Consider the following 22,330-nt stretch of genomic DNA (forward strand, 5'->3'; position numbering starts at 1 on the left):
TAAAATCGAGCCCCCCAGAAGTAACTTTTCTGTGGAATTGCAGGCAATAAATTGAGCGTAATAATAAGACGACTCAATAACCACGTTTTTTAAACGACCGCGATCACACCGGAAATGTGATATTCGAGGCCAGGTCCCCTCCTGGGACTGTATTGTGGCAGTGGGAATAGGGAAGGAGACTGAATTGGCTGGATTTGGTGCTGGAATAGATGTCAGAGGGTGATAAAAAGATGCAACACAGGATGATTTTAGCTTCTAGAGACCCCGGGTTAAACAGAAGTAAAGAGGAGGATGTGACAACGTAACAAGTAAATCTAAACTACCAGTGGGGACCCGGAAGCTGGACAGAACTACGGAAAAGAGGTTTTTTGTTGTTGTTTGTTTTAGTATGGTTTGTTGCTGTCTTGTTTTTTTTTTTTTTTTACACTTTGAAACAAGGTGTGACCATGTAGCCCTGGATGGCATTAAAGTCAGACCACTTCTCCTGCCTCAGCCTCGCAAACCGTGGGATTACAGGAGTCAACCGCGGAGCTAATCCGCAGCCACGTTGGAAGGCGACCACTCAGGCTCCCTTGAATGGGCAGGCGACTTCGTAGTTTTTGGGTTTTTTTTTTTTTTTTTTTTTCTGAATTTTTTAGACGGTGGCTGTCGCTCACAAAGGTGGCCCACAGTGTGGAACGTGGCAGCACTAGGGCCAGGGTGGGCCGGGAGGGCGAGAAGGCAGCCAGCGGCCACGCACGCACCCCCCGCAGCCGCGGCGGCACGCGATGGACGCCGGGGACCCCAAACGTCTCCTAACCCCCGGCGCGAAGCCCCCGCGCGCCACGGGCGTCCCGCGACCTCCAGCCCACGGGGGGCGCTGTGGGCCGCCAGGCGCGACGGGGGCGCGAGCGCGCGGTTTCTCCCTGGTGCGCATGCTCGCCACCGCTGCGGGCTGGCTTTTTTTTTTTTTTTTTTTCCGGGCCGCCCCGGCGGCTGCGTACTGGCTGTGGGATGGGAAGTGAAGCCCCAGCGAGCGGCTGCGGCGGGGCTGTGCGGAGCAGCCAGCGGGAGGCGGCGGCGGCGCGGCGGTGAGCGGGGCCGAGAGCGCGGAGCCGGGCGGAGGGAGCACCTGCAGGCACAGGCGGCGGCTCCACCATGGCGATTCGCAAGAAGAGCAACAAGAACCCGCCGCTGCTGAGCCACGAATTCGTGCTGCAGAATCACGCGGACATCGTCTCCTGCCTGGCGATGCTCTTCCTGCTGGGGCTTATGTTCGAGGTGAGCACCCCCCCCTTCCCGGACCCCCGGCCGACCCTAGAGCGCCCGGCCGGAGCTGCGCAGCCCCCCGCGGCCCCGCCGCCCGGGCCCCGGCCCGCCGCCCCCTCCCGCGCCGCGCAGTTCCTGCTTCCCGCGAAGGGTTACGTGGCAGCCGGCGAGGGGCCGGCGGGGGCGGCGGGCGCGGCCGTGCTGCTGGCCCTGCGCGGTGGGCGGACCCGGGGCCGGGGAGCGGGGCTGGATGACTGACAGGGACCCCCCAGGCTCTACCCCGACCCTCAGCCGCGGAGGGCGAGGATCCCGGGGCTCGCCCTGCCCCCCCCCCCCCGGTGGCCCCTCGCCCGCCGACGGCGGCTCGTCCAACTTTCTGCCTGGGCTCTCGCTGTCCCCGGAGGATCGGGGCTGACGCGAGGCTCGGCGGCAGCTGTGTTGAGTTGAGGGATGTCGTTTCTTGAAGCAGAGGCGACGAGACTGTCAGGAGTGTGTAAATTCTCTTCCCACAGATCTGAGTATTTTGATGACTTATTTTAACAGCTGTTGAATGTGGGTAATAAAGTTTGCAGGGTGAACCTGTAACATCCTACGGGTTTTTTTTTCCACCCTCCTCAGTACTTCCGCCTACTCCCCCTTCCTTCCATTAAAAAAAAAAATCTGTAAGCCACCTTGTCTCATTAAATATATTGATATATTGATGATTACCATTTGTCTCCTCTCCTCCTGGCCTGTAACCATCCATGTTTTACTAGTCTTTTTCTGCTGTCGAGAACAGAGCTTTAAAGGTTTGAGTTGAAAGCAGGGAACTAAGGGAAAGGGTTGAATTGTGGCCCTGTGGTAAATGCTTGCTTTGATTAGTTGTAGAGTGGATCCAGGGCTGGTACAGGGCTGGAGCTTTATGCCCGACCTTACCCCGAGTCTCTCCATCACTTCTGAGGGGGTCAAAAGTATGGCTCTGGGTTCAGTTATAAGCAACACACACAGTGCTAAATATTTGTCATCTCTGGATTTATGAAAACTGTTTTCCTGCTGTAGTGTTAAAGGCACTACGTGGACGTGGTTAGTAGGCATTTGTCACCGTATGCAGAGGAGTTGTGAGTTCAGATCCAAGGGCAACTCCATAGTGAATTCCAACGCTGATGATGACTGGTCAGCACCACTTCTCACGCTAAGGGTTCCTTTCCTCCCTTGAGGGGTGTAATTTAGGGCGTGTGGGGATCTGCTGAGCATATTGGAAGCGCTGTAAGTGAAGGAAAAGACCAGAAAGCCGGACACTTAGAAATGCCACAACCTCTGTTTTTTATGTCAACTGTAAATTCCTGCCTTATTTTTTTAGGATGTTCACTATTATGTTAATGGGTTTTTTTGTTGTTTTGTTTTGTTTTTTGTTTTTTTGAGATAGAGTCTGTGTTGTCCGGGCTGTTCTGAAATTTATTAACATAGACCAGGTTGACCTCGAACTCACAAGACCCACCTGCCTCTGCCTTCTATGTGCTGGATTAAAGGTTTCTAACAGTACGTGGGAGTTTTGGTGCTAAATAGAAGCTTTTAAATCACTCCAGAAAGGCCCGAGTGTGGCAACAGTGAACAGAGCAGGGCAGCTTGTGCCGGCCGTTCATTCTTAACCATATGGTAAAGACGCAGGTTTTGAAAGCAACACTGCTCAGATGCAGAAGAAACTGACAGCGTGGGTTTTGGCTGTGTGGCTTTGAAAATAATTGCTCCTTAATCTCTGTCTAATTGTAGAAGCATAGTGTGTGTGCATGCGTGTGTGCGTGTGCATGCCAAAATAATAGATAGGATGATATGTTGCAGACCTACTAAGCCTTCTGTGCACAAATACTGAGGAAATATTAGGGATCTGTGTTAAAGAAGGAGAAATAACAAGGTGTGTCACCAGCTATGCAGGCATGCACTTGGGAATACTCTAGAAGTCTGTACGCTACAGCTGATTCAAGTTAGGGAAGATGGGAACTTAGGTTTTCTTATCTCTGAAGACTTAAGTTAACTGATACGCATGCACAGTACCTTCTCAGTGTTTGGTTATTCCTGGCGGTTCAGCCAGACTGGAAAAGAGATGACAGGGGTTTTAGACTCTGAATCAATCGCTCTCTCTTTCTCTCTCTCTAAAGGTTGAAGAAGTAATCTGTTTGGGGGAAGTGTTTGACTTGAGGAACTTTTTATTACACAAATCTCATAATGTTTTCACAGCCAGTGCCTGTCTACAGAATACAAAAATACTATTAGTGATTTCTGTATTTAAAGTAGGAAAAGTTGGACAGTAAGAAAAAGACGTACGAGTGCTCTGGAGCCTTGCTTGCTCGGAGGGGTGCTGTGGAAGAGTAAAGAGAACCTTACAGGAGAGTTTGGAAAGGAGTGCCTGCAGGGGGGGTGGGCAGGGGCCGCAAGAATACACAGGGATCTAAGTTTACTTCTAGATTCGCATGTGCATCTGTGTATACTTGCACACACAAACCTTCATACCGCGACAGCTGATGGGAGTCAGACCCCTGTCTCCCACTGTGTGTTCTAGGTGAACTCATCAGGAGTCAGAGCAGGCGCCTTTCTCCACTAACCCACGTGTTCTTCGTTTGCGTTTTAAATTTTGTACATGTGTGGATGTTTTGCCTGCAGATGTGTCTGTGCACAGCTTTTGTGCCTCGTGCCCTGGGGGGTCAGAAGAGGATGTCAGGGCCCCTGGAACTGAAGTTAGACAGTTGTGAGCTGCCACGTGGGTGCCAGGAATCAAACCTGGGTCCCCCGAGAAAACAGCAAGTACTCTTAACCACCGAGCCATCTACTTAATCCCACAAGCTTTATCTGTAAACATAGCCTGACTCAATGTCATGTCTGTCTGTCTTGGAAAGGAAACTTTCTGCATGAACCAGTGGAGAAGTGGGATTGGGTAGGAATTCACACCTGTCATGAACCCAGTGTATGCAGTAATCATGCTCACCTCTAACAGCGCAGAGCACGTCTCGGGTTTATGACAACAGACGCCAAGCTCCCACTGATAGCCACTCCAACAACACTGAAATCTTACGACTTTGCTTTGCATATGAAGATTTGGATCTCTCACTAAATGTGGTAACCTATGTAAGATAGATCTAAGTTAATTTCATTTTTTTCCCTTAGAAGTAGATGGCAGTATAAATGTCCCTTTTGCTTTTGAGTACAGTGAGCATCCGGGTGGCGTGTTTGTAGTGTAAAGCCCCTTACTGCTAACCGCCGAAGGTCGGAAAAGTGGGAACGGCCACAAGGTTGATTTCCTTTATACATTCTTTGGCGGCTATAACTCCCTGTTTTTTTCTCCTCTCCTCCTGCCTAATGGCACATGCTAAGCCAGCTGGAAGCCAGATCTTAATTTTATTTAGAAGCCTTGCATAAAAGGATAATCTAATTTTTTGTTGTGTTTAGAATTTGGTACTATATTTATCTTTGAAGATTTACGTTTGCTGTGTAGAAAGGAAAACAAAGTTTTCCCTAGCCCATGGTACCGATGACCTCACATTATAAACTGGAAATGGGACGTGGAGGCGGCGAAGAGACCTGCAAGCAAGCATCCATGTCCATCTGATGGCCGTGGCACACGTGGGGGCTTGAGGACAGCTCTGAGGGGGCTGCACAGGAATCCCAGAGACTGACAGTCAGCAGCAGCACCCACCTGAGCCCCTCACCAGGCCCCTCACCAAATAATGCACCGTCTTTAGTAGGCCTTCTGTTCAAATGGCCCTCATAGCCTGCTGGTGGACCAGCTCACTTTAGTGACCATACTACAGATATGTTGGGGTTTCCTTTGTGTTCTGTTTGTTTTTAATCATAGGTCCTGATTTATCTCTAGGTGGTGAATTCTAGGATAGCAGAGTTCAAGCAGAACCTACACAGTCCCCCTCCCCCCACACCATCTTTCCCACGGTTCTTTTGCCAAACCGTCTAACTAGCCGGCACTGTCGGCCTAACTTTGCCCCTTTCCTCCAGTGTATCTGCTCTTGTTGCTTTTTCTTTTTCTTCCCTCGGCTGAAGGACTTTATGCTCAGGAACCACGTTTATACTTGTCTCACCAGCTGCATCTCCGTGCTAGGATTTTGGAATCTGGAGGAAGAAGATTTTAGTTGTAACTACTTGTCACATAGCTCCTGTGTGTATATGTGTGTGTGTGTCCCCTTTCACTCCCCCATATATAGATTTATTGTTCAGAAGAGTTAGGACAGTTCCATCACTGACTCATGACAAATCACAGTCAAACATGGGGGTCAGCAAATGAATTGCTTGCTTAGAGTCCTATCTGCAAAGCATCCCATGGTGTATATGCAGACACTCGAGAATTTAAAAAGTTGCTGTGGCTCTTGAGTGTGTGTGAATAGGGGAGATGTAGCCTATGCTGACCTCATTGGCCTCACTGGAGGAAGCACTCGAGAGAAGTCTCTTCAGCAAGGTTCCCCCGTTCCGGCTGTGTGTTTACTTCTCCCCAGAACTATCCACCCCTCAAATCAGCAGCACTGTGACCAGCTCAGGACTCTTGGGATTTCAGTCCACACAGTGAGATCTCTCTGACCCTCCTTCCCGCCACTCGAGCTGTGACCCATGTGACAATCCCGTTCCACTGTCCTCGACACACCTGTGAAAACTCAACCTTGTGACTCCATCTGTTCTTGAAGCATCCCCCTGGCTCTGGGGACGCCAGGCCCTTCGTGGTCTTCCTGCCGCTAACGTTTCTCTTCGGTTTAGGAAGCCACTGGCTCTCCCCAGTCTGGGTTTGGGGAGTCAGACAGGGGTGAGTTGACACCACTGCTTTGGGTCTCTGGCCACGTGAGACAGCAACGGGCCCCTGATGGGATAGCAGCTGTCCCCATCATGTCCCAAAGCAGCCGGGGACCTGAAGAGGAAGCCTGACCTAGTGACCAGCCAGGCTCTTGCTAGGTTACATCCACCTTAGGTTCTACTAGTCCGTGCTGGATGGGGACCAACCTTTGGCACATGGGCCTTTAGGATACACTTACCCGGCGCATAACAGGCACTTGACTTTGGGCTCTATCTGTCTTCTCTACAGACACTGAGCACTTGGAGAGATGATGGGTAAACTCCCATCATTCCACTTGCATCCATAAATAGTAATTCTCAAGTCTTCCTCTAAGTCCTGCCTGCCTGCCAGGGTCTTTATTGGGTATAAGCCACCTGCAGCCTTTCCAACCATGTATCCAGAGAAATCTCAACTGATCAGTCTCCCCCTTGTGTTCTCGTGTCCCATGTTTTTATTACTATTTGTCCCGTTGTGCAAGCTGTGAGCACCAATAAGTAATGTGGGACTCCTTTCGCTTACCAAACCGTACTCGGCCTCCTAATTTCCTCTGTCGCACCAGCACTGGCCTAGTCCTATCTAGCATGTCCGCTCTATGATCTGTCACGCTGTATCGCTGTCACGCTGATGGGTTGTGTAGCATTTTATAGGTACCATGCTAGGTTTGTCTTTAAGATTACATTGGCATTCATGAGCTGTCCTGTGCGGGGGTCAGAAGACAAGCCACGGGTTGATTCTCCTCCTCCCACGTGGGCCCCTGAGATTGAACTCAGCTTGTCAGGCTGGTGACAAGGGCCCTTATTGGCCCTTACTGGACAGCGCGTGACGCAGCACAGCCCCTCCTCAGACAGCACTTACTTCATGAGATATGAGAGGGGCCAGTGTCGTCCTGACATCACGTGTGGCTTTAAGAAGAGGAGTGTCCTTCCTGGGGTGGTCTGACAAAGGAACTGCCCACTCAGGGAACACAGGGAGGGTGCCCCTGAAAGACCGGATGGGACTGAGCTCTAAAGGGGGAAGACTTTCCAACAGAGGACTCTGGTAAATACAAGTGCACACCACGCTGTCCCCGGGACCCAGGGACCCAGGGAAAGAATCTCGGGACACAGAGCAGGGAGCGTGGCCACACAATTGGGAGGTGATTGTGGCAGCGATGGGGAGACTCCAAGGGGACGAGAGAACCATTTATTTACTGAAGTGGCTCAGTACTGTGTGTGTGCTTCTGTCCATCCTGTGTGCACTGTACCTGTCCTTAAAGGTCCCTGTTCCTACCTCTGCTGCATCCCCTTCTGAACCTTGGGAACTCCAAACAAGCTCCTGTGCCACCCCTCCGGGAGGCATTTCCTACCCCACGTTATCCCCGAGAATCTGCAGGAAAGGATGTTGGCACTGATCCCGCAGGATTCTAAGTTTGTTTACCAGTCCTGATGAAACACAGCGTCTCGTCAAGGGATGAGTTAGTTCATCTGCCTTGGTGCCTGTAAATGCTGCGTTAAACATTCCATCTTTGGGTTCTGACCACTTACTGTGACCAGTAGTCAAGTTGAGGAAATATTTACTGCCCAGCTAACCGAGCATGTACTTGTGGGAGGGAGATGAACACAGACCCTGCATGTGACCATCTCTTACACAAGCTCTGCTTTCTTCTATTAATCTACACAGCCTCTTCCTTGGTGGGAACTTCATAGTGATTGTTCCGCAGCAGAGATGGCTGTTTGAGAAATCATTGCTTACTGGACCAGCTGAAGCTACTTTCTTTTTCTTTTTTTCTTTTCTTTCTTTTTTCTTTTCTTTTTTTTTTTTTTTTTTTTTTGGAAATGTTAACAGTACCTATTAGTACATGGTCTAAAAAACCCTTCAGTGAATTTCCTACCAGACTCTACCTATAATCAGAAGTTTCCACTGTGCCTACCCAACGGGCCACAGGAAGGGGAGCCTTGCTTCTTAGAACTGTGTGCAGAATTTGTAATCTTCTTGCCGTGGTCTATTGGTTTGGGAACAACTCACAATAATGTCTTTCATGCTTTCTGTCCCCAGATAACAGCAAAAGGAGCCATCATCTTTGTCGCTCTTCAGTATAACGTCACCCGCCCTGCGACAGGTAGGCATCAGTTAGACGTGTGACCCACAGACACGGGAGTCTGTATTAATTTCTCGTGTCTGGACTTTATCCTAAGCAGTGTATAAAGCCTAGTTCTATGTGTTTATCGATTTTATAGACTTTGTGCATGATCTTGAAGTTCCCCCAGAGAGTTCTCTGTGCTGCTTCCTCTAAGCCTTCTCTGAAGATGGACAGCTTGGGCTGTGAGGACCTCCTCGGGTCCTGCGGCCTTCTGCCCTCTGTCACATACCGTACCACGGACGTAGCCTCTCCAGACTCACTCCTTCCATTTTTGTTGACCTCCGCCCCTAGCCAGCACTTTGACGGGAGAACGTGTTAGCAAACTCTAGGAACTATCAGATCATTGTGTCCGAACCATGCTTTTGTTTTAGAAAGTCGCATTTCCAAATGATGCTACGTTGAAAAGTACGTTGCCGTGGGAAGTTGGGGGCAGCCAAGGTCAGGAACGCGGCTGACTGTCGCACTCTAAGGAGATGGCGCTGGCTCAAGGAAACGGGGATATCTGGCAGGAACCTGCCCTGGCGTTTCCCTCCTTGGTGGAGGAGCAAAGGGACAAGATGAGTTTGTTCTCTTGTGTGGCGTTTTACAAATTCTTGATTTAGTGACAGGAGACAAGTTGCTTGAGGGGGTAGTGTTGTATAGCACTTGAGATGCCAAGGTGATGTTCCCTAAGCAAACCCCCAGACTCCAAGAACAGGTGTCAACAGCTCAAAAATGCTGATATTTGCTTTGAGAAACTAAAGCAAAAAAAAAAAAAAAAACAAAAATAACTTTTAAGTAGCAGCGGCATTTCCCTAGTGCTTAGAGACCAGAACCGCAGCAGGTAAAAGTTCGCCGCCTCCATCTCGTGTCATAACGGAGGCGCCAGTGTGCGCGTCTAACCAGGGACCTGCAGAGGCTCCGGGGACAACGAGATTCGCCCAGGCAAGGCTGACAGAGTGGGCTCCTTCCCCTGTTTTATGGCTTCTGGGGGCCGTGACTAACGTGTGTCGAGTCTTCTGTAAGTAATCGCTGAAGCTTTGGTTTGTAGAGAGCCTCTTCGGTTGTCCGAGGGATCTCTGTAGAACCTTTACCGGGCTCCAGCCGCTTGTTTGTTTCCATGACTATGTTGTACCGAGTGCTGTTTCATAATCTCACGTATATTGGTGTGTGTGTTCCTTTTTGGCTTTCAGAAGAACAAGCTGCTGAATCTGCATCCCTTTATTCCTATGGCATCAAAGATGTGGCTACAGTCTTCTTCTACATGCTAGTGGCGATAATCATCCACGCCATAATCCAGGAGTATGTGTTGGATGTAAGTACACCATCTCAGAACTCCCTTTTCTCAACCACCGCCGGTCCCACCGCCGGTCCCCCGTCTGCCGGCCATCATGCATTCGTGTGCTTTCTCGTTACCTGTCACTAACGGCTGCTTTTATCTTTAGAAAATTAACCGACGGATGCATTTCTCCAAAACGAAGCACAGCAAGTTTAACGAGTCCGGTCAGCTCAGTGCGTTCTACCTTTTCGCCTGTGTGTGGGGCACATTCATTCTCGTCTCCGTAAGTGTGGCCTCGGCCGCCGGTCTTGTCTCGTTTGACACTATGACTTCTGCTCGGGACCGAGAGTCAAGAGCCTCGGTGTGACTCTGCCGACGGCTTCAGAAGCCTTGCGATTTTAGGCATGGGATGATGTCCTTTCTATATCTTGTCTGTTCACAAAGGGGTGTCATGTCACATGAGCTTGCCTACGTCAGAGAAGCATAAATGTTGTGGGTCAGTCCCTCCTTGAACACTCCAGCTACTCCCAAGCAACTTAATGTATACATTTTCATTGGGTACGGCAGTCAGAGCTGCGGTTCTCTTCTCCAAGAGGGAAGGTAGTGCCCCCTTTGTGTTAAGTGACAGCGCCTGTTTGGCTTTACACACTTTTGAGATTATTAAACGTTTTTTTTTTTTTTAAGCCGTCGTGGTGGGAATCAGTAACAAAGAGGGTCAGAGTCTAACCATTGATATCACAGATAACTCAGCTTTCCAATCCCGAGCCACGAGGAAAATGTCACCTTATTTCTGTGTGTGTGTGTGTGTGTGTGTGTGTGTGTGTGTGTGTGTGTGTGTGCGTGTGTGTGTGTGTGCACGTGCTTTAATGGAGTAAGGGATACAGCAGTGAAGCATGGTCTCTGGGACCTCTTGTGAGGAACTGTAAATGTTTGCATGGTACTCACAGGTAATTGTCCTGTCTCCTAGGAAAACTATATCTCAGACCCGACCATCCTGTGGAGAGCGTATCCCCATAACCTGATGACGTAAGTAATTTTTTTCACAGGCCTTTCTTAATTAACGACCGTTCATTTCCCATCAAGTCGAATCCACTCGTGAGGTTCCCCCTCGGGATTTGATAGTAATTTGAAGAGGTACACTGCCTCCAGCCCAGGACGGTGGTATCACCGTCACACGGAGAAAGAGCTGGGTGCTGTTCCTTCTGCCTCTATTACCTTTGCCAACCTGACACAACTGACTTTTAGCACACTTTTAAAGAAAGTATTTTATATGTGTGCTGTTTTGCCTACACGTATGTATGTGTGCCTCCGTGGTGCTAGAGAAAGTGGGAGAAAGCTTCAGGTCCCCTGGGGCTGGAGTTTGGATGGTTGTGAGCCACCGTGACTTAGAATCCAGCCCAGGTCCTCTGTAGGCGCAACATGCGCTCATACTGACCAGCCAACTCGCAGCCCCGGTTTTAACGATTGTACTGGGTGTGTTCTCTTTCTCTCCCTGTGGTTTCCATCTTTTCTTTCCATGACCCCTGCTTCTCCTGTCCCTTCACTGCAGTTCTGCTTCTTCTTGCTTGCTCCTGGATGTCTATACATTGCTTCTGGGAGCTTCTTGTCAGGTGACACGGCTCCCTGCTGCTTTGCCGGCCAGGAGGCCCTTGCACCCAGCACTGGCTGCTTGGTTTATATTTATGCAGCGTCTGTAAATGATTCAGGTTCTCTAATCGCACGTGTACCCTACCCGCCAAGACTGTAAGCACTCGTGTCCACAGTGGAGCTGTCTCTCTGTCCTCCCTGCTGGGGAAGGTGTAGGCTCTTCGACCTACATGGTACCCACTGAATATGTGGTGCTCTGAAAACCAGAGGAAAATCACGGAGGAAGGAGTCGGGTGACCATGAGCATACCTGTTTTATATCCAGCAGTAATGTCCCCCCTCCTGAGTCACACTTACATGCAGCGGTGTGTACCTTCTAGACATGGTTCCAGGTTGGCTTTTCCGCTCTCCACTTAGGGAAGAGTGAGGAGATGGTCAGGCAGAAGAGGCAGAGGAGACTGCGAGTCTGACCCTCCCCGCCTCAGCCCTGCCTTTCCCGTCTGATCCCTTAGTTTACATCCATCCATGTTGGAGCCCCTGGGAAGTCACTCCTCACTAAGGAAGACATTACCCTTTGCTCCGCCCTGGCCCCTCCCCCTTTCCATGTATTAAATATGAAGTAATGGTGTCCTCGTGACCCCAGGTGGTCTGTCCCATCTCCCTGTTGGTGAACCTGAGTGGGAATGGCCTGCTCAGCCTTGGGTGTGGGTTCTGGGTGCTGTGGCCCTGCCTTTGTTGCCGCCGCACGCTTGACTTCTTGGGGGGGAGGGATGGGCGGAGCACCGTGTGGGATGGGCGGAGCACCGGTGTAAGACAGCGACCTGTTGCTCCGGGTTCTGTGCCTCTTTGGTTTTTGGTTGTTCTTTGTTTTGTTTTTAAATGCTACCCTTTAAAAGAGACTTTTGCTTTCTCAGATTTCAAATGAAGTTTTTCTACATATCCCAGCTGGCGTACTGGCTCCACGCATTCCCTGAGCTCTACTTCCAGAAAACCAAGAAAGTAAGCTGGATTTGTATTCCTTTGTTTTTTAACTTTAAAAAGTGGTCTTTTAGAGAGAGAGAGAACAAACTGTCACCGCTAGTCCTGAATGTGCGTGTGCCCTTGGCCTCAGCTGTTTCTGTTCTCACTTCCCCCTCATCAGAAACTTAAAACAATTTCTTTAAAAAAAAAAAAAACAAAAAACTTCTAATTTTGTTAAACCTTTATATTTGGTATGCCGATTGCTCACTTTTAAGTTAGTGGTCATTTAAATTAAAACTTAACCAAGTTTGGTTTTTTTTTTTTTTTTTTAAGTGTTAGTTTCCTTGTACTGGTTTTCTTTTAGCAATTTATTTCACAAGTGGCTCGTTGGATTTCTACTAGCAGTTCTGTATGAAGCCATAAAGAGGAATTCTGTGTGGACAAGAAAGTAAACTGCCGTTAAATTTTCACCGGGGAAGCGCTTCCTGAGGGGTGGGTGGGCCCGTCCTCTCTGAGCCTGTGGAGAGGCCTGTGCACATGGTGACTGTCCCCTGCTCTTTCTCCGGGGTGGGGGCCCTTTCCCTGTGATAAATTAACCAAATATCACTTTATTTTTGTGTAGATCTAGTTTGATAATGGTAATAATAATAAAGACCACGTGTGTGGGATGTACTTGGAAGTAATGTCAGGGAAGGATAAATGGGTAGGATCCAGATGATAAAATTTCTGTCGTTAGTGACTGAGCCTAAGTTACAGCTGCACATGGGTTCACTTTACTTTTTGCTGGTTGTGGGCTGAGCCATGTTTGCCACGGGCAGAAGGTTTGGTCTTCAGCTCCCTTTGAGAAGTTTTCCGGCGTGGAATTATGGCAGCCGTTTACTGACAGATGTATCTCTTCCCTCCCAGAGTCCACAGCTAGTCTTTAAAAAGCGTGTGCTGCAGACAGGCCTTTGGCCTGCGCTGCATGTGTGCCGTGTGTGCCAGCATGTGTGCCAGCATGTGTGCCAGGTGTGTGCTGCATGTGTGCCAGGTGTGTGCCAGCATGTGTGTGTGCCAGGTGTCTGCCAGGGTTAGCAGACAGGCCAAGGTAGAAGCCGTGCCCGGCCGTGCCGCCGTTTCTCTTACAAAGAGGAATGCTTTTCCGGTTGGTCAGACAAATTAAGGTGAGGGCACTCATTTTTGGAATGTCTGAAAAATTATTAGGCCAGCAATATCCAGGAACTCTTCCCTGTCTGGTGAGCTCCTCCTGTGAGACTTGTGTCTCCTGAGGCTGTGCGGTGCAAAATGGCAGCTGCCCGTCACTAGTGAGGCTAAAGTGACAGTTTCACATTGTACTTATGCTGGCCATAGTCAGTGCCCTCATCCCTGTGAGGACAGCTGTCATTTTATGTAAAAGGCGCACACACACACATTTTTAAAGATGTTTTTCCGTGTGGCCCCAGTCTGGCTTGTAACTCATGGTCTTCCTTCCTTGGTCTCTCCTGACTGAGGGGAACTAATAGGTATGTGTGCCACCATTTATGGGCTGGATAGGACAGGTGTGTGCCACCATTTATGGGCTGGATAGGACAGGTGTGTGCCACCATTTATGGGCTGGATAGGACAGGTGTGTGCCACCACTTATGGGCTGGATAGGACAGGTGTGTGCCACCATTTATGGGCTGGATAGGACAGGTGTGTGCCACCATTTATGGGCTGGATAGAACAGGTGTGTGCCACCGTTTATGGGCTGGATAGGACAGGTGTGTGCCACCGTTTGTGGCTGGATTGGACAGGTGTGTGCCACCGTTTGTGGCTGGATTGGACAGGTGTGTGCCACCGTTTGTGAGAACTTTGTGGAATGAGGAAAGCTTTGTTGGACAGCAGTCTTGAGAGTATCGAAGTTTCTTGATGCTTGGCTACTGGACATGGCTCAGCTCTTCCAAGCTTTCTTTAGGTATTCGCATACTGTGGGCATAATACACTTGGGTTTCATTATTAGTCTCCCTGTGCACTGACCCTAGTGAGTAAAAAGAAACTTCAAAACAGTTGTTCATTTAGCTCCTAAAGCTCTTTCTTATCAGTTCCTGCCAGATGGCATTTCTCCAGAAGTGTGGTCTAATTTTTATGGAATAATTTGCATAACTTAGAACTTAACTGAAACTATTTTTAACACTCACACGTGACAGTTGAAAGTAACTGTTTCAAGTAATTAGCATAATTTGAAAGTAACAGCTGCATATGTGTTAAACCGTTTCTTAAAATTTGCTCTATGAAATGTATTTTGGGGAGAAATTGTTACTGGAAGAAACTGAGTGCAGTGATGCTTTGCTGTAGCCTTCCAGGCAGGACTAAGAAAGGACAGTGTGAAGGGGGGGGAAGCGAGCTTAGTGTGAACAGTTGAGGGAGGACGAGCTTAGTGTCTGGAATGGGAATATTTAAATCACGTAACTTCAGTGTAGCCCAGCGCCATTCTTAGCCAGGCCTGTAGTGTACGGTAGAGGCTGAAGGGGTTGTTTGGGAAAATAGCATGAGACTGCCTCAAGAGTCATTCCTTAGCTAGTTTGAACTTGGAAGCTCTTAAGGAACTCTGGAAATAGTCGAATGTTTCGTCACTGGTAATCATATTAGCTGTGATTACAGATAATAGAACCGACTGTTCTATCACATGCTTAGACATTCTCTCCTTATCCCTGCCTGCTGGCCGCCACGGTCACACCTCCTTAGTCTCTGCTGCTCACCACAGCTTCCCTCTGGGTTCCCTCAAGCTTCCTCAGAGTCGGCTGTTAGACCTGGACAAGGATCTCAAGGTGGCAGTGATGGAAGTAACTTAACTTATGTGCCTTTCACAAACATTTATTATTGCTCAGAATAATTAGTATATATTAGCCCTGTAGTTTGAGAGCCTTCTAAACTCGGTTTAAGATGGATTACAGGGGAATCTTTCTTTAACTTTTATAGGTTCACATGTGATCATTTGTAATAAAGCTTGCATTGTCAAGAACTGTTTTCTTACCAGAGTAAAAATCTACAGAAGCTCTTTAATAAAAAGATCCTTGAAGAACAAGTACAAGTTTTTGAATTCATAATTTAAACACACCAGTTAGATTTTCCACAAAAAAAAAAAAAGAGATTATCCAAATTTGATGACATTCCATGATTTCCTTGTTGCTTAAGCTACATGAACATCAGTAATGAGAATAAACAGCCAGGCAGGAAGCGTGCGTCCAGAGTCACACCCCAGAACTCCCTCTGAAACACTCTTTTATAAATATGCTCTGTGTTAATCATAAGCAAAACCTTACTGTGGCTTCTGGTAGAAAAAAGGTAATTCCCATAACAAAACTACAGGACAACGGGGGGGATGTGCTGAGAACACAGAAGCCCCCGGCTGGGTCAGACCAGCCTGTAGTTTCCGTGGCTGTGAGGAGCACCTCAGAAGGCCAGCTCCGCCCAGCTCCCTTGTTCTCTCTTCCCCAGACCAGAGTGAGGTTGTCAGCCTGCCCTGGTGCAACTCCAAGAAACAGTTGTTTCCTAAATGGGCTGCTTCTACTTAGCCGTATGCTTACCTGGGGCTCTCACGTCTCCTTGCTTCTTTTTTCTTGGTGGTATTGCGATCGGTGGTATTTTTAATTGGTGGCTTGCCCAAGACCACACCCATGGGAAGCATAGAACTTAGTCCCCCCCCCCCAAAGGTTTATTTATTTAATGTATATGAGAAAGGTAGGGCTAAGGTGCCGAGTCATCTGGATGTAAGAAATGCGTTGTGGCCTACGCCATTAAAAGTGAGTGTTGACCGTGTCGTTCCTCTGTGGTCTGTCTTCGCATCTGCAGGAAGATATTCCTCGTCAGCTTGTCTACATCGGTCTTTACCTCTTCCACATCGCTGGAGCTTATCTTTTGAAGTGAGTTGGGTTTGGCGTGGGTCTGACGAGCAGAGAGCGTGCTGATTTATCCGAGCTGCTAACCGGCCTTTCCTGTCCGTGTTCTGTCCACAGCTTGAACCACCTGGGCCTTGTTCTTCTGGTGCTGCACTATTTCGTTGAGTTTCTTTTCCACATTTCTCGTCTGTTTTACTTTAGTGACGAGAAGTATCAGAAAGGGTAAGTGCCGACCTCTCCCCGGTTCGTTCAGTGGTGTTTGAAGTCAGGGACGAGGCTGCCAAAGCCTGTGTCCGTGAGAGTTTTCCAGTTGTGTCAGTACCGCATGCAAAGAAAGCAGAGCCACCATTTAACAGTGGTCAGCTCTCCAGCTTAGAGCACTGGCCGCTCCTGCAGAGGACCTGGGTTCAGCTCCCAGCACCGCATGGTGGCTCACAGCCGTCCATAACTCTCGTTCCAGGGGATCCAGTGCTCGTGTTTGGCCTCAACAGGCACTAGGCACACGGTGCACAGACACCCACACATTCACATAAATAAATAGACAGACAATTTTAAAAACCAATGTTGGTAGTCTGTACTTCGTCCTTTAAAACTGTTCCCAGCAGAAGGGCACTGACTGCACTGGCCTGAGCGTCTCCGAGGCTGCAGTACCGTGGCTTTCTTCTGAGGAAAGGGCGATAGAGAAGAAAAGCTCTAAAGGAATGGCCCGGTGAGGTTCTCCACAGAAAAGCCTGCAGACCCAGGGTGTTCCCCAGAAGCACAGGAGAGAACCAAAGCCACACGGCTGGCCTCTGACCTCCACACGGCATGCACGTGCCCCCTCGCCCCTACACCATAAATGAAATCGTTTAAAAATGGAAAGAAGATAAGCGGGTGATACCGTCTTAAGGATGTGAAAAGACCTTGACAGAAAGCTCAGCTGGAAAGGAAGGACTGGGAAGGGGTAGCCTGTGGCCCCTGAGATGGGCATTGGTGTGGGTTGTTCATAGCAGCGCGGGCTGGGCCTGTGCCCAGCGTGTTCCTGTTGCGAGTTCTAAAGCCCATCGCCCATACTTCACAACACACGAAAATACAGCAGTTGTCTACTGATCTGGAAAACCCGAAGAGGGTCACCAGTGCTGTGGACCTCTGACAGTATGTCACATTGGGTAGGGTTTCCCAGGAACTGGGGTGCAGAAATTCTTTTTGCAGAGTAAGAAATGCTGTGTCAGGAACGGGAATGCTGGCTCGGTGGGAGCATGCTCACCGTGCGAGCACCGGGGCCTGAGTTCAGACCCCCCGCCCCGTGTAGGAAGCATGTGTACCCGGGGCTGGGCCCGCCGGGCTGGCAGTCGGTTTCAGTGACAGGCCTTGTCTTGGGTGCGGATAACAGAAGGGCACCCTCACTGATCACAGGCTCAGCCACACATGTGCACACCCAGAACACACAGCAGAACTGTTTGAACGTGCTCAGCAGGGATCTGACTACCGTTGAACCATCTCTTCGTGGCTTTCTTACCGTGACTTTACATGTCTGTCTTCACAGGTTTTCCCTCTGGGCTGTTCTTTTTGTTCTGGGAAGGCTTCTCACCCTAATTCTTTCAGTTCTCACTGTTGGCTTTGGCCTGGCAAGAGCGGACAATCAGAAGCTGGATTTTAGTACTGGAAACTTCAACGTGTTGGCGGTGAGGTACAGTCACTTTCCCGTCCCACTGTGGCCGAGCATGCTCCTCCCTGTCACCTGTCGTAAGTGAGGGGTAGCTGGGGCTGGAACCTTGGTTTGGCTTCAAGCCTGTGGTTGCTCTCTGTCCATGTGGGACAGTCCCAAAGTCTCTGTTTAACATCTAAGATGGATCCCTTAGCACTGAGCATTGGCCCCGAGTCTTCAGCATCCTCACGGTAGAGCCCCTCTGTCCCGCGTGTGTTCTGATGCGGTCTGATGTCTGCTGTCCCGGCTGCTTTCCAGGATCGCTGTCCTGGCGTCTGTCTGCATCACCCAAGCCTACATGATGTGGAAGTTCATCAACTTCCAGCTTCGGAGGTGGAGGGAACATTCTGCCTTCCAGGCCCCACCTGTGAAGAGGAAACCGGCCGTGACCAAAGGCAGGTCTTCCAGAAAAGGAACAGGTTGGTACTGAGGGGCGTGGAGCACAGACGCAGGAGCACGCAGAAATGCAGCTACGGGGCTTTCGACTTCCAAAGCTTTGCTGATGGTTGTTGTACAGGGGGCACAGTGTGTGGTCATCGGTGACTGCCATCAGGTGGCACACTTTACCTTTTCTGTGTATCAGTAGATGCATCTGTGTGTGGGCTCCAGGGATCCGACCTGGGGAGCGGGAACATGGATGTCTTTTCATCTGTTCCGCTCTTTCATTTCTTCCAATTAAATTTCACTTACCGAGCTGAATGTCTAGTACTTTGATTCAATTTCTCCCTAATATCTTACTCTTTTGGGTGCTGCTCTGAAGTAGAATCATCTCCTTAATTCCCTTTGCAGGTTGTACATTTCCGTGTACAAGTGCAGTTCTGCTAACTGATCTGGTGTCCTGCAGCCTTTGATGGACTTGGGTTAAGTGGTGTAGTGAGTGTGGGTTCTTTTGGATCAGTGAAAACAGTCTGCACCTTCCTGCCAGTCTGGATTGTTTTTATTGTCTCTTGCGGGTAGTTTGTGTACCAGTCTAGATCGTTCACATTGCATTGTCTTGGTACGTTGTCCTGATTGAGAACAGGATCGGGCACGGTGTAGGCATTGAGACCCGTACAGTGTTGATGTCTTGCTGTCCGCCTCTTAACTACTCTTCTTCCTCACACGCACCGTGTTAGGATGAATGAATGATACTGCACCTTTGCTGGGTTGGCTTTGATTACTTTGTAGGATTTTCCCTCTGTGTTCATATAAAAGATTGGCCTATAATTAGCACCTTGTTCCCAATATCCGTGTTGGTTCTGCTAGCTTTATAAACAACATCAAACCCATCTGTCCCTTGGTCCGTCTGGTGCTGTTTGTCTGTAAGCTGTTGGAAGATTTAACAGTGACTCCATCTCTGCAGATTTACACTCAAGACAAGGAATTAAGTCTCGATTTAATCTATCCCTTTCAGCAACTTGTGAATTTTTCCTCCCAAGGAATTTGTGCCTGTTTTTCTTCTCAGTCAAAACCCCAGCATATTAGAGCTAAGATGTAGCTCAGGGTAGAGTACATGCCCAGAATTCGTGAACTCCAGGGTACGATTCCTGCAGGTGAGACAAAGCAAAAGTACTTCTCAGTCTTTCCTGATGGTTTTATTTTTGCATCTGTCTGTCTGTCTGTCTGTCTGTCTTGTTTTTGTGTCTTTACTATGTCAGTTCCTACTCTTGCTTCCGAACTTAGGCTTGGTGGCTCTTTTGCTGTTGGGGTTCCCTTCTTGACTTCTGGTCATGATCTTCACCGCCTTGAGAATCATCCGGAGTTGAGGGAACATCTTCCCCCTCATCCTGCGCCGGCTGCACTCCTCAAGCCATGAGAGCTGCTCAGCTCCAAACACTTCGTAATTGTAATTGGGTTTCTCTTTGGAACCATAGCTTTTCTGTGAGTGCAGTGTTTGATTGATTAGACGTCTTGTCATCTCCTGCTCGTCCTTCTGGTGGTGATTTAAGACTGCCCTCTGAAGGATTTTCCTTCCTGCAATTTGCTGAAACTTAGATCACAGCTCAGCCTGTACCCAAGTTCAATAAATGTTGCTTTTCTACCCCAAAGGCCGTACGTTCCGTATATGGTTCTGAGCCGCAGAAAGCCACGTGCCGGCGCCTCCTGTGCTCCACGGCCGGCTCACTCTCTGGTTGTGAGGATTGGGCTGCAGCACACCTTCAGCTGTGCCACTTGCTGCCCCTGGTAACCCTCTAAAGGGCTCTGCTGTGCAGAGGGAGAGCTCCGTGCCCTGTGAGGACTGCTGTGGGGGTGTGCGGTTTGTAAACCCAGGACGTCCTCAGTTCCAGCCCTGCCCCCGTGCTCTCTTTGCTGGTACTTCCTTCCCTTTCATTTCCTGCTTCCAAGTCCTCACCTTCAGGATCGCAAATGTCGCCTGAGGATTTGGGAGTCCACTTGTTACCACAGGTAGGTCACATTCCGACACCAGAACAATGCCGCCTACTGTCTGTCATTTCAGAAAACGGCGTGAACGGCACAGTCCCATCAAACGGAGCTGACTCTCCTCGGAACAGGAAAGAGAAGTCTTCGTAACAGATCGGAAACTGATGATTGATGTCCCCCAAAGAATCTGCTTCCTACTTTCTCTCTCTCTCTCAGCACTAGTGGTTTTTCTGTTCTTGAAAATACAGTTTTGCTCTTTGATTTTTGCTGTTGTATTGTTCCTGCATCGTAAAGGGCATTTGAGGGGAGGATAATTACTCTGAGTGAGAAAATATTTTAGCTTAGACTCAGCCACCTGCCTTCAAAATAGTTTAGGGACCACCTTTTTTGGGTTTTTTTGTTTGGTTGGTTTTATTTTTTTATTTTTTTTCTTTTTTGTCTTTAATGTTTTTTCTAATGGTTTGGGGAGAAACCATTTGTAATATCCCCGCATAACCAGTGAACATTTTTCTTGCTCTCACCAATTTTTTTACAATATTATAGCAAGGTGACCTGTTCTAAGAAGGTCGTATTTTTTAAGTTGTCTTTCAGGGTAAAATGGAAATACTATAAAATGTCAAACTTTTAATGTTTTCAGTGTTCTCTGATTTTTAGGAGTTTTTTGTAGCCTTTACACCTGAAAAAGAAAAAAGATTTGTAAATTCACCAAAATACTTGTGTGCTTTATTTTCTAAGTCGTGGTTGTGCGTGTCACATCCCATCAAGACGTACTGATAGCAAGACCTAGTGCCATTTACCGGAGCAGATGTCTTCTTAACACAAGGAAGTGAAGTCCTTTTGTGCGTTTTCAACATTCATCATCTGACAATCAGAAAATGCTTACTGTGAGGAGGAATATTCAACTTCCGTAGCCCTTTTTGATATGTTTAGTAATGAATCGCAACAGGGCTTGTAAGTTTGATACGCATAGCATCTTAATGAGATACCATTTAACCTTCAAGCCCTTTAAAAAAGTAATGCCTACTTGATTTATATCTATTAAAAAAAGGTGTCAGGTAATTATATTTGGGAAACTAATGCACTAACTTTAAAGAAATTGAAAATTCAGGTGGTTAGTCTTAACAGAGACATGCTTTATGTTCTATTGTAGCTTTGGACCCATCTTTAATTGAGAAGCGTTTATCTGTATAAAACATATTTTTGGATAAATACACATATATATATATATATATTTGTATCTACAGAAAGGCTCTGAAAAGCATTTGAGTAAAACCCTGGTTCCCTTTTCTATGGTCGTCCTCACACCCTGCGCTTGGTCTGTCCACTGTCACCCCCGCGCGGTGCTCCCGTGCGATGCTCCGTCCGCCCCGTTCTCATTCTGTCACCAGCTAATCCGTGTCCGTGCCATGTTGGATATAGAAGCTACACGCCTCAGGCCCGTGGCTCAGTTGCCGTGCCCTCTCTAGCCGTTTACACACTTCCAGGAAGAGTCGTCCTTCTCTGTGGCGGTACCGAGTCTCAGTGGAACCAAACTTCTGCCCTTCAAACTGGCATTATACTGAATGATACGTTGAGAAATCAGTCGGAATAAAAAAATTCTTCACTTTCACAAGCTGCTTTCTGGACAATTCCTTCACTGTAATGTTGATGCTGTTTTGAACGTATATTCTCATTAAAGTGTAACTATTAAAAGATGAGTCTGTTTTTCATGAGCAAATGCGCTTCCTGGTACCCAAGCTGCGGTGGCAGTTGGGTTTAGTACGAGCCGCTTCTGCCTTTGACTGGAACCTTCCTGAGTTGTTTGCAACACTTGTGTTCGGTACTTTCGACTGCATTTCAGGGCGAGGGGGAAGAAATCACATCCGGTTGCTTCCCAGGACCCTGTAGGAAGTGCCCTGTCTTCCAGTCCTGCAGAGACAGTAATGGACAGAAAGCCGCAAGACCTGATGGGAAACAGACCTGTGAACTAGGGGCTCCCGTCAGCTCCCGGTCTCCAGTGTCCAGGCCGTTCTGGGATGTGCTCTTTCTTCCTAAGATAGTTGCCTGAGGTTAAAGTCGAAAAGAACCTGGTCGGAATAAAGAGTGAAGATACTAACCACGCTCTGCTAAGCCTAAATAGTCTTGCAAAGTCCTTAGGTTCAGAACTCACCGACCAAGCTAGCTTCTCCAGGAAATGGGAGGATCATTGTTGTAAGCATGTGATTAAAGCCAATTGACACTGCTGTCTCCCAGGCGTGGTCAGGCGTGTTCCCCGAAAAGGGGTTTCATTTGCCTACATGTAGGAAGTAATGAGCCTGTCTTTTAAAGAAAGTACACTCAAGTACCTGTTGGTATATGGAGAGCCTAGGTTTAAGAAAAAACCCTGGAGGGAATTCTAGAAGACGATCCTTAGAACAGATGTCCAAGGGGACCACATTGGCAGACAGCCTGTTCCACGAGATGTACTC

The 22,330-nt window shown here is 48.5% G+C and overlaps 1 protein-coding gene across 1 annotated transcript; it reads left to right on the forward strand.

Annotated features, from left to right (window-relative positions):
- The first annotated feature begins 974 nt into the window (after nucleotides 1–974).
- Nucleotides 975–21,569, forward strand: TRAM1 (translocation associated membrane protein 1). The gene is made up of 11 exons (XM_080938467.1): nucleotides 975–1,260; nucleotides 8,087–8,150; nucleotides 9,344–9,465; nucleotides 9,596–9,712; nucleotides 10,397–10,455; nucleotides 11,930–12,014; nucleotides 15,789–15,859; nucleotides 15,953–16,057; nucleotides 17,361–17,504; nucleotides 17,781–17,941; nucleotides 19,960–21,569. Exons 1-11 carry the CDS (start codon nucleotides 1,138–1,140, stop codon nucleotides 20,031–20,033), a joined length of 1,125 nt encoding a protein of 374 aa, XP_080794593.1. The 5' UTR covers nucleotides 975–1,137; the 3' UTR covers nucleotides 20,034–21,569.
- Nucleotides 21,570–22,330: the final 761 nt, after the last annotated feature.

The sequence above is a fragment of the Micromys minutus genome, assembly GCF_963924665.1.
Source record: "Micromys minutus genome assembly, chromosome: 26".
Lineage (NCBI taxonomy): Eukaryota > Metazoa > Chordata > Mammalia > Rodentia > Muridae > Micromys > Micromys minutus.

What these genes read in the sequence shown, in the direction of transcription:
- TRAM1 (XM_080938467.1), top strand. Translation starts at nt 1,138, where the DNA reads ATGGCGATTCGCAAGAAGAGCAACAAGAACCCGCCGCTGCTGAGCCAC. An exon ending in TGCTGGGGCTTATGTTCGAG is followed by an intron (nt 1,261 to 8,086) that starts GTGAGCACCCCC and finishes TTCTGTCCCCAG; the next exon opens with ATAACAGCAAAAGGAGCCAT. An exon ending in ACTTCCAGAAAACCAAGAAA is followed by an intron (nt 12,015 to 15,788) that starts GTAAGCTGGATT and finishes TCGCATCTGCAG; the next exon opens with GAAGATATTCCTCGTCAGCT.